Genomic DNA, 12,602 nt, shown 5'->3' on the forward strand with positions numbered 1-12,602 from the left:
TAAGAAAATGTGTCTTACAATATCTTTAATTAATCTTCTAAAGCTCTTAAAATGCAACAAACCGTAAATATATATATTTATTTTTTTGCATTTTGCAATTAACAGATTAAATATGCTAGTTTGCTTAATTGCAGACTATGCCACTGAAAACCGTAGGCATGCGGTAACTGTAGCTAGATAAAACTATTAGATAACCGCAGTTTTTAACCCTATTTTTAGGGAACAAACAGTTCATTTTTTTTGTGCAAAACTTGAATTAATGTTTGTTGGAAATACAGTTATCACAGGCTTACTGTAAAGTATGTAAACCTAATATTGTTTCTGTGTTTCTTTCCTTTTTTTTATTTTAAACTCATTTTCCTAATTTAGTCTCTGATTTAGAGCTGGGCAATATTGTAAGAAAATGTATCTTAATATACTTCAAATAAACGAGTGATTCTCAGTTTAGATTCAGATTTTATATATATTTTTTTATTTGTAAATTTAAAATGATGCACAATCTATTGTTTTCTTAACATTTCATTTCTTTTCATTACTTTTTTGTTTTACAAAAGTAAGCACGTTGAACGTTACATGCAGTTTTTAAATTAAACACAGAGCAAACATAACCTCCTTGTATTTTACAGTTAAGCACAAGTGTAAAATATGTAAATCTCTGCCACACAGGTTTCTGACAGAAGCACATATCTATCTACTAAGAATAAAATGTAAAAAATGCCACGTTAATTCTCTTTAAATACCCTAAAGACATTTAAATGTGGTATGCTACCATTTATTACGTAAATATTGTGTATCTATTGTGTTTGGGCAATCTAAGTCCAAACTAATTTTATAAATCAACAAATTTTATAAACAACAATGGCGATTATGTCGACTAATTGTTGCAGCCCTAAAATGTTGGAGAGTGAGAAAAAAAATTTATGCTTTATACCCTATGTTTACTTGTATTTATCACTCTTATAGAGCCGTATGCCGTTGCAGGAGCATATATTGTATAATTTTCATTTGCATTACAATTTCAATACTTGGTATCAAATATCAATAGTTTTAAGACTCATCCTCTAATGTGATGGTCCAAAGTTCCAGATTTAATACTCCACATGGTAGCACTAATATAAAAAAGAGTAAACCTGCAGTGAAGAACAGTGGTTTAAAAAATCAGTAAACGAATAATTAGCAGTGTGCAGTCTGTGTGCATAAATCATCACACATTTGCTTTAAACAATGTGGAACTGTTATGGTTATTGGTGGGGTATAAGCTTGTTTTAATGGATAGCCATGTGATTCCAGAACTGTAAGCACTACACTTGTACAGCTTTCCTGTACATAAATAAGAAGACCACATATTTAACCAGCAGTTAGTGTAGAATTATACAGTTCACAGTGAGTAATCTAAACAAGCAAATTCAGAATAACAGCCCTTTAATTCCTAGAAGACTAATTTACAAACATGTCTTATGTCACGTAGGATATAGGTGATATACAATATATTACATAGGAAATATTCAATGTCATCATTTATACAACCTGCAGACAAACTAACATAAAGAAGTAAAATAAATTCAGTAAAATAACTCTTCCCACTTTTACATATTTAATTCTCAGGATATTGGTCATTCTGGATGAAAAGCTTAGTCATGTTGGTCATGATTGTCATGCTGGCTCTGCTAATTGTCCAGCTTGGTTTTGATGGTTATGCTGATTATGCTGGATGAACAGCTTATTCATGCTGATCATTCAGCTTGGTCTGGTTATGCTTGTTGAACATAGAGCTCTGGAAAACATAAGAGACCCAATTAAAAATGATGAGTTTCTTTGATTTTACCAAATTGAAAACCTCTGGAATATAATCAAGAGAAAGATGGATGATCACAAGCCATCAAACCAAGCTGAACTGCTTGACTTTTAGCAGAAGGAGTGCCATAATGTTATCCAAAAGTAGTGTGTAAGACTGGTGGAGGAAAACATACCAAACCAGGGTTATTCCACTAAATATTGATTTCTGAACTCTTAAAACTTTATAAATATGAACTTGTTTTCTTTGTATTATTTGATGTTTGAAAGCTCTGCATCTTTTGTTATTGCAATGACATTGTGTATTTGGAATTTGTGAGAAATGTTGTCCATAGTTTATGGAATAAAACAACAATGTCCATTTTACTCAAACATAAACCCATAAATAGCAAAATCAGAGAAACTGATTCAGAAACTGAAGTGGTCTCTTAATTTTTTCCAAATCTGTATATACCATCAAACTCAAATATTTCAATATATTTTGAAATTATTTTGTAATCTATTATTATTTTGAAATTACAATTTCTGATTATTTTTTTCCAGTGGCAGGAATGAGTGTTCCATCGTATGGTAAGGGGTGCTGCTAAATTTAAAAACAATGAGTATATAGGAATCCTGCAGTCCCTGTTCAAATCTATTGAATCATGAAAAAGTTACAATGAAGGCAGACCACTAGATGGCACCACAAAATAACACAAGTACCCCATCTCTACCATTGAGCAAACACAGTCCCAGCTTTAATGTGATAATATGAAGCTTTGCAGTCTTGTGTTTCTTATTCGTGCAGTATGCCAGTGAGGTCCATGAGGGTGTAGTAGAGTCGCATTTCTCATTTAAAGGGATCAAAGTTCTGCTTTGCCTCTTTTATAGTCGTGATTAACATTATTTCAAAAAAAGAAGTATGTGATTGATTAATTTGCTGCTATGTGATTTCTTGGGACTCTGTTCCAAACCCTCAAATGTGCTTATTTAAAACCTGTGCCCTCATAGACTAACACCAAAGCTGTGGTTTGGAAGACCACATAAGGAATCATTAGCGATCAGTGACCGTAGTTGTCAGAACCAATCAGAGAAGACTAGTGAACACTAGAACTTGATTTTGGTGTAATCCAATTCAACTGTGAGGGTTATAGGTATATTTTAGCTGTATGCACTACACATCAATTAGCTTACAAGCTTATTAATAAATCAAACATTTATTTAAACTCCAAAAATGAATCAAACACAACAGAAAGTACACACATTCCCTGAAACAATTATTTACTGTATCACTAAAAAGTAGCCAAATATACATTACACTGAATTCTGATTCATTCAGTAGCGGTTTGGAGTCACAGGAATAAAACAGTCACTGGTGCAAAAGTATTCCAGCCAGGGCGAGTAAAACATTCAGGTGCTGCATGGAGTGCATCAGACAGAAGAGAAGCCCTGTGTGGACAGGAATCTGTCAATCATGTCAAAAGACCTCTGTGGTTGGTCATAAGGCAAAATGTGTCCCCCACCTCGAACAATCACCTACAGAAAACAAACAAAGCAAAATGGATTAAAAAAAAAAGAGATTAGTACATAAGTCAGTCCACTGAATATAAACACTGTTTTTGTGGTTATTTAACAAAATAGAATAGTTGTCACATAAAACAGAACTTGTCAAATCATACAAGATATAACAAGTTATATATATTTATAGTCACAAAATGAGGTTATCCATATATTTCCATTATTTTTATTTTATTCCCTTAATCTGATGTTTGAATTTAGTTTATTTAGTTATTAACTTATTGTAGACCAGTAGTGTTGTTAATAATTTCACAGTCATGTGAAAAAGGTTGTTAGGTTGACCCCTGGCGACCTTTGGCTCTAATATATTTTTAAAAAATAGACATGTATTGTCTATATTGTCTCCATCTCCCAATATTGTTACAATGCAGATTGAATGTGCATGTGTTAAAAAAAAAAGACAAAGCTCTCTATAGGGTTGGCTAATTTTGTATTTACATGATAACTCCTAAAGCATAATATCAAGTGGAGTCATAAAATTCCAAACAAAATAATAGGAAAATTTACCGGTTTGTTTTTAATTGTTGGAGGTCAATCGGAATTATGTTTAATAAACTCTACTTTTAGAGAGAATTTCCCAACTAATCTTCTTCTATATATTTGCATTGTACTAAAATGCATTTATTTTCAATAGGCATATATGCAGCTGAAACAGGGAGCCTAGTGCATCCCAAATTTATCAACATTAACATTTTAATAACATTATAATAGTGATTATGGCTTTAAGAAAAATGTGTTTTGGGGATTTGGGTAGTGCACTATAGGCTCCTGTGGCATTATCTAAGCTTTTGTTCTTAATGGCATTTTTTCCCTTTACATTACTTTTACTTTTATACTTTAAGTAGTTTTGAAATCAGTACTTTTTTATTTTGTAAAAAGTTTGAGTTGATACTTTAACTCATACAACAGAAGTATTTTAAACTCACAATATCTATACATTCTACCTGAGTAAATGATGTGGAAACTTTTGACAGCTATACTGAGCTACCCCATTCAGAGCAACGTTATCTAAAACCATCACTCACTTGGTAAAATTCTCCCACTTGCCGGACGTAGCCTGCTACCTCCGTGTCACTGGGTTGGACCTTCCAGTGGAAACGTTCAGCTTTTTTATAATCATCTGCTCCTGTCCAGTTCACTGTGGGCAGGAAGCGCTCTGTCAAAGGAGCCGCCACAATCACATCCAGCTGCCCGCTGTAGATCAGCACCTACAACACACACACCCACAGAAGTGTTACACTCATCTGCACTGTAGAATCCAGTAGCACAGCACAGTTCTGCCTCACTCTTTAGTAAAACTGCTCTCACTCTGTATTTGTCCATGAGCACTCCCAGCCAGGGTTTTATGGTCTTCATGACATCCTGGAGAAGGTGTTTCTCCACCTCAGATCCATCATGGAATGTTAGGTTGCCTACATGGATGGAGCTCCTCACCGTTGGCAAGGTCACAAACTTGGCAAAGTACTCCTGATCTGCAGGTTCCTGTTAGAGATACAGTTAAACAGTGAATGCAGATACAGGATCTCCAGTGAGAGCACTGCAATAGGGTCTGGAAGATTTAGTATGTTGGCTAGACAGTTGTGTGTGTGTGTGTTTGTGTAATACTTTGATGCTTGCATAGAACATCATGCCACAGATAATGAAACACATCTTGCAATGTTAGAAGTTGTACCACACCACCATTAGGCATCAAAGTAAGGTTGTCAGAAGCATCTCAGTACCTGGCATTGCAAGTAGTTGAAGTAGTTTGTGCAGCCGGTAGCATTTTGGAAGAACGAGGGGTAAGGAGAAAGATCACCATTCAGTAAGCTGTCGAAAACCTAATAGAGAGAGCAGAAACATGATGATGAAGATGCAGCGTAGCAAAATACAAGCGAACCATTTTCTTATAGGTGATGATCTTTCAATTGTGGTTATACACAGTCTAGGCAGAATATTATGACCAGCTCCTTGTTTCTACACTTGTCCATCTTATCAGTGCCACTGATTATATAGGAACACTTTGTATTTTTACAAATACAGACTGTAGTCATTTAAAATCTGCATACTTTATCCTTCTTTTATCCTGTTCTTCAAATGTTCAAGGCGTGGTGGTGGGGTGTTAGTGTGTGTTGTATGGTTATGAGTGGATTAGACACCTGCGCAGATCTCCAGTGACCTGCTAGCATGCTGACCCGCCGTTGCTCTTTGCTCAACCAGCAAGCGAATTGGCTGTTTTAGCTGAAGGGTGGGACTTTGCACTGAACAGGCACCATGATAAGCATTACAACAAGAACTCTCTCATTCATACAGTGGTCTGTGGCCATTAATAAGGTCTCCTCATTAATAAGGCCTCTGGTCTGATCCACTCATATCAGCACAACACACACTAACAACACACCACCTCCAGGTCAGTATCACTGCAGACTTTAATGAAAGTTTGGTTTAATCAAAATCTGGTAATTAAATCTAATTGTTTTGATTTTAAATTTAAATTTTAAACTGTGGATCAGATGGAATGGCTTTTCAAGTTAAAAAATAGTCTTTGTCTCAAACTTTAAAAAGAGCACTCTTCCACAGTATTAATAATCCGTACCTCGAAGGCTTCTATCCATCTCTGCTGCTGAATAAGTCTGACGCCACTGTCTGTCTGCAGCTTCACATACTGCATCTGCAGCTCATCAATCATACCCGTCTGATACAGGAAATCAGCGTAGCCGCCCAGCATCTGCCCCAGACAACAGAAATCAGAAGCCAGGGATCTTTGTTTAGAAACACAGATGCTTACGTAGCTTTAAAATAAAACTAAATAAAATAAAATAAAAACACTCTGGCCACTTACCAGCTCAGGGTCACACAGACCATCCCCAATAGCCACCCCCTTAAAATTGATCTTCACTTTAGCTGAGGGGTTATTTTTGTGGATGTAGTAGCCGATTGCTGGAACGTATTTCCCTGCGTACGACTACAACAAAAAGAGATAACAGAAATCATGAGATGATTCAACAGTAATAAAACGTTACATCTCAAGAAATGGTTATCATATACAAGGAAAATAAAGGTTCTTATAAGGAATAGTACAGTATTTTCCAAAATAAAAAACAAACCTGGTGATTAACGATTGTTGGCAGATATCAAAATTATATTTAATATGCATTATTTTTTTTTTATTTCATTTATCTCCACATATATGAATATATTATAAAAGCATTTTTTTTTATTTTTTGCCTGTGTTCAGTCACTGTCACTATGAACTGAGCTTCTCTAAAACCATCTTTAGGTGGAGATTTGTTTTAATATTTTTACTGTAGTGTGAAACAAATAAAAAATGAATGTCACAACGCTAGCTTTTAGCTGAATCTTAAATAACTCCTCACTCCCTATTTAGTGAACTACATAAGACATAAAACTAAGTCCACATACAGATAGCACTAGATTTCAACAGTGAATAAAAGTAAATACTTATTACATACACATAAATAAATGCTCTTATTTTATAATCTGTAATTTCACCAAATCAAAGGATGCAATGTTTAATGCAGTAAAACCTATAGCTATTAAAGTTCTACTCTCAATACTTTTTAGTCTTTAATTAAAGTGTATTTAAAACACTCACCTCTCCCGTGGCATAAAACTCATTGGACTGAAACTCACTGAAGATCTGGAAGAACTGAATCAGTGCACTGCAAACAGAGCACAAAACAAATATTAACAAAAAAAAAAATTATAACATTTATAGAAAGTAAAAAAAAAAAATCTGCTTTACAATAGACAATTGTCAGCCATCTTACCTATACAGGTCTCTGCCAACATCGTCTTGGTTGGTGGCATAGCCTTTATCATCATCAGTGAAACTCCATCCAGTACCAACCTGGAGAATACATTAAACACATTGAATACATTACTCAAAATGACTGATACAGAAAAGAAATGAGGTTATAAAAATGTATTAAATGTATCTTGTTCTAAGAGGCATATTTGACATAGCCGTCGACAGTATTAGTGGGAGGACACAAAGGTAAGAACTTACTGGATTGTCGATGTACAGAACAGAGTATCTGGAGGTCCAGGGGATTTCTCTGTAGCCCACTGGGAACATAATTATAAACAGGTGAAGTGTTTCAGGTTTTTGCTACAATACTGCAACCATATGACCTTAAATATACATGAGGCACAGTGATCTGCATATACAGAAATAACACTCTGCATGTTCCTCATTTGATAATATGAACTTACATGTGAGATTCTGATGCACAAAGTAAGGTCCATGCTCCACAAAAAGGCCAAACATGGAGGTGCCCCCCGGACCACCTTGCAGCCAAAGAAGCACCGGGGCAGTTTCTGGTCTCACCTGTAGATCAGACTCAATTAGTAAATATAAGAAAAAGAAAACGATACTTTAAAGTTTTAATGAAGAGAAGAATGCTTTAAATAGTGCTGTGATATGGTGCCAACATGTAGCCGTTTTCCAGACCTAAAACTTAGCATGTTCAATTGAGATTTTCCACTAAAATAAAAAATTTAATCTTACAACTAGGCTTTTTGCCTGTCTGGGAAACTACCCTACTATATTTTGTTTATTTTTGTGCATTTTTAGTCCTATGGATTTATAAATATATGAGCAACACATTAGGATTGTATGACATTGGGAGAAAAATAAAATTTGAAGAGCTTTTATTCTGCGATATATATATACACAGTAATTATTAGTATAAAATAGTAACTATTTTCATTGAAAGAGACCAAAAGCCAATCATAATATTTAAAGTCAGGATATTTAAGATGCATTCTGTGTATCAAGGACTTAAATAGAATAAATTATATTTGGCAGATATATTGTGCTTCTGATAGATATGTCATAGCAAGCAGCCAAAAAAGTTAACAATTAAATTAGTCTAACATGACCTTGCACATCTTGCAATGTGACTATTGCACATGCACAATTCAATGATGATGTTAAAACGATATGTTGTGCAACCCTAATATAAACTGTTCTTTTGGCCATCTTCAAACTTACATCTCTATTAAATACACTGTTCATTATGGAATCACAAGAGGTTTTTCTATAGCATGTATGCTAGAACAATTTATTAGTACCTTTATTTTGAAAGGGTGTAAAAAAAAGTGCAATTTTCTTTCGTGTTAATTCTGGTATATCTGATCCCAATGTCATAATTTAACAAGTGTTAGCAGATCAACCAATATGGATGTAAAAAAATATCTGACAATGGCACTGGTTCAAATTTATACCCAATCAATGCATTTCTACTCATTTACTCTAAATAAAGCATGTGTGTGTGGAATAAATGCACTTGTTTGGATAAACACTTAAAAGCCTGTGTTGAGTTATAGACAATAAAAGGTGATGAATCTGTAATGCACATTTGGAAATGATTGCCAAATGGAAACAGCAGCAGAGGTGTTCAACATACTGTATCCGGGACTGTTTTTATCTTAAATGCAGTTGTTAAAAGTAGTAAATACAATGTCAGGAGTCCAAAGTAAAGTGCGTCATGTGTTTAACAGCTCGAGTCGTGTCTCAGGGTGTTACCTGTGCAGGAAAGAACCAGAAGAAGAGGTTGCTGTTGTAGCTCTTGTTAACAGTGAGATAACCAGAGTAACTCTTCACATTAGCACCAGGCAGAGGACCCACCAAGCTCAGCTTTTTAGCTGCAAGTGAACATGACGGAGATTATTGTTAGTTTTTGTTCAGTGAAAGCAAGCAGACAGACATATTTTGTAAAAGGAGAAGAAAGCGTCCTCTAAAGCAACCTTCTAGGTGGATTTTGGAAAAGGAAGTCGTCCAAACCTCTACCACACTACCACTCAGGTTTAACCAGACCAAATGACCAGGTCTTTTCAGTTTACAGTTTGCAGTTGAGAACCTAAACTGGGTTCTAGCTGCAGTAACAATAAGTGTGGCTACTGGACGTTATCTGTGCTGCTGTGTAAGTAAGGGTTTTATAACCTTGTTATTTTTAAATAACTTTTAATATATAAAATCTAGAAGACTTATCACCTTATTCCTTTTTTCCTCCCCCATGAAATTCCAGACAATTCCTATTAGGTCATTAGTCACATAATGTAAAGACATGAGAATGGAGAATGGAGCTTTTTCCCCTCTTTTTTATTGGTACATAATATACTTAGTCTAAACCAAATCTGACCTTTTTAAGGTGCCAAAATATATTGGTGCAGTTTTTCAGAGAGCGTTAAGCCTCGTCTTAGATTGCATTTAATTTTCAAGAACATGTTTGTAAGGTAAACAGTCTTACTACTAGGCTTAATTCCAGCCTGGCAAAGTAAAACAGAAGGGGATAAACATTAGCTATATGGATTGTACGCTGCATATAGGGTCCAAATGAGACCCATATTATATACCAACTTATATACCTAAATTAAGGTTGGCTGAAATGTTGTGGCATATTTGAAAAGCCCACCTGGGTCCCAATAACACCTCATGTACCCACCTGAAACCCACCTAGACCATGTTCCGCCTATGCTCCACCCATGTGAGCCCCACATGAGAACGCTGGCTCAGACTTTACACTTACACCACTAAACTTGACTCAAGTTTCCCTGGTAGTAATGCTTCCTCATTTATGAAGATCTTTCTGTGAAGAAGGTTTTTAACTAGGAACCCCAGATCTGTTTCACTTCACTTCACTTTTTTTTTGTTGTTTATTTGCTTATTTGTTTAAAAGCATCAGATCACATAAGGCTACGCGAAATGAAAGGGGATCTTAAACAACATGACTTTGCACAAATCACCACATCACACTGACATTATTATTATTACCCAACACTCCATACCTTCCTCTATCTTGCCCTGCTCCAGATATGGAGTAAGAAAGAGAGGTTTCCCGGGGTCTTGAGCATCTGAGTGACTGACACGGTGGGATCTTCTGCAGAAGAATGAGGAGCAGCCCCTGGAGACCACCGGCTGCACCACCACCACAGCCCAGACAAGCAGAAGACTCAGCACTTCTTTCAGCATTGTGGAACTGCAGATATGGACGAGAAGACAAGAAACGCGAGAGCAAACATTAGCCATCATTTAACCGACAATATAGGGCTTAGATTTCCCATACTATGCCTAAACATGTATTAGCTTGCATAGACCAGTCCACTACAGTACTGAATGAGTAACAAAACAACAGGTATTTACACCAGCACAGTGTCAATACTGCAGTACAGAGCATGTGTGTAGCATTTAACATATAACTGTGTGATAAAACATGGCAAAAAAAAGAAGCAGACAGTAGAGGAACTACAGCTGTGCATGCAAATTAAAGAGCTACTCGCTAATTTAACTTTATCAAAACAAGCCGCTTTCTGTCCCATAATGAAGAAAATAGGTCCACATATATAAACCCCAGTATTTCAGCAAAATAAGCAGAATAAATACAGTTACTTACAGAGAAGCTGAACCTCAGGGCTGCTCAGGCTGGAGGATAAGAGACTGTAGAAGACAGAAGTAAGTAAGTAACCGATGGGCTAAAGCTAGTCACGTTGTATCCAGTCTACAGTCATATGATCACGTGGAGGCGGAGCTGAACCACGGTCACGTGATCAATTCTGACCAATCAGCTGCTGCGACAGCAGTGCGCTCGGTATTCTTCAAAGGAAAGCGGTCCTTCATAAACATGACAATAAAAAATCACTATTTATGTGGATAAATATCATATTTATCTGTAAATGGGAAAATGCAGACCTTGTTTTAATGTGTTTTTGTGACGCTACTAATGTTCTGAAAAGTATAAGAGGAGACCTCATATAAAGGCAAAAACTTGTATTTGTTTATGGAAAAATATATATTTTAGCATGAAAACTTTTTTTTTGTATTTGTGTGCATTGCAATGCAAAATTGTATTATTATTATTAATAATAATAATAATAATGGGGAAACGTGCAAAATATGCATTTATTATATCTGACGGCTTATAACTTTTACTAATAATTACTACAACATTATTCTACGGCATTCTATACAATATGTATACAAAAGTATAGTTTCTGTAATCAAAGCACCCTGTGTGTATGTTAACTGCTATGTATTACCTTTTTTAATTAATACATTAACTTTTTTTAAATATGTGTTGTTATGCATAATGAAAATGTACATTAATTGTGTACATTAAATAACACTCAGACAATAGATCGATATTTTTAAAATGTATGAATTATGAATTATGTATTGATTGAAATTACCCATAGTGAATTTAAATGTGCTGTTTTGCATATTTGTTTCACTTATGTAGCCTAGTTTTCAGTTTTAGTGTTTATTTGTCATTTGGAGAACATGTCAGTAGATTCACGCATTGAAATTCTGGGTAAATCACTTTAAATCAGGATAGCCTTAATTTACATAACTAATTACACAGACATTTATAAAAACAGACATTTACAATATAAATATAAATGTAAAACAGAAACAACAGCAGTAGTAGTTTCAGGTTAGTGCAAATGTTTTTTGATTTACAAAAATAAAATAACACATTCTCTACAAGATGTAAATATTTAATATGTAAATATTTCTCTAATATGTAAATATTTCTTTAACATTTCAACATATCATCACTTTTGTATATGTAAATATCTTTACAATAGGTTTCATTCGATTTCACACAATTTATATTACATAAGTCCAGAGCACAGAAGACACTGATGTAGACTTACATCCACACTTGAAACTTGACTTACACTTACACCCCAGAGTTTTGAGACAGCACTGAGACTTCCAAGAGACTTCAACATCTTTGATATAAACTATGACTTTGTTTTGATTACTTTGAACTTCACAAGCATTGAAATTGGTGCCACTAGCCCCAAGCAGTTATTGTAAGCTTCACCACAGAGCCTGTATAGACATATGCCTTTCTATCCACACATAAATGGCTGCACACACATTGAGGCTTTTATGTATATTTATAGCTTGACATGGGTGTTGGCAATGCTGTGGGATTTTGAATAACACTCTCCAACTCAACTCAAATGTACTAAATTCAGCTTCATCACTCTAGAGGACACAGTTACATTGATCCACCAGCAAATGCTGTGTGAGTCTATTCCTCTATCCGATGCTTATCATTGGTCATAGGTAAATGCTATTTTTTGGTGCCAAAATTGTCACAATGTATAAATGCTCAAAAATGTACATTTTATCTCTTTTTAGAAATGGCTAAAGGAACATGATTAGAAAGTTGTTAGAAAGTAGGATTATGAGCAAAATATGATAAAGTTGTAAGATTAGGATAAAAAAATCAATTAAT

General features: G+C 35.0%; 1 protein-coding gene across 1 annotated transcript; it reads right to left on the reverse strand.

Annotated features, from left to right (window-relative positions):
• Positions 1-2,971: 2,971 nt before the first annotated feature.
• Positions 2,972-10,857, reverse strand: cpvl (carboxypeptidase vitellogenic like). Its single transcript, XM_049480618.1, has 13 exons — positions 10,749-10,857; positions 10,144-10,334; positions 8,882-9,000; positions 7,567-7,681; positions 7,361-7,419; positions 7,122-7,201; positions 6,947-7,013; positions 6,173-6,295; positions 5,927-6,058; positions 5,073-5,171; positions 4,660-4,833; positions 4,377-4,559; positions 2,972-3,309 (listed from the first exon to the last, which is right to left on the reverse strand). The coding sequence occupies exons 2-13, from the start codon at positions 10,325-10,327 to the stop codon at positions 3,205-3,207; spliced, it is 1,440 nt and encodes a 479-aa protein (XP_049336575.1). The 5' UTR covers positions 10,328-10,334; positions 10,749-10,857; the 3' UTR covers positions 2,972-3,204.
• Positions 10,858-12,602: the final 1,745 nt, after the last annotated feature.

Source organism: Astyanax mexicanus, chromosome 6, assembly GCF_023375975.1.
Source record: "Astyanax mexicanus isolate ESR-SI-001 chromosome 6, AstMex3_surface, whole genome shotgun sequence".
In the NCBI taxonomy this organism is placed as follows: domain Eukaryota; kingdom Metazoa; phylum Chordata; class Actinopteri; order Characiformes; family Acestrorhamphidae; genus Astyanax; species Astyanax mexicanus.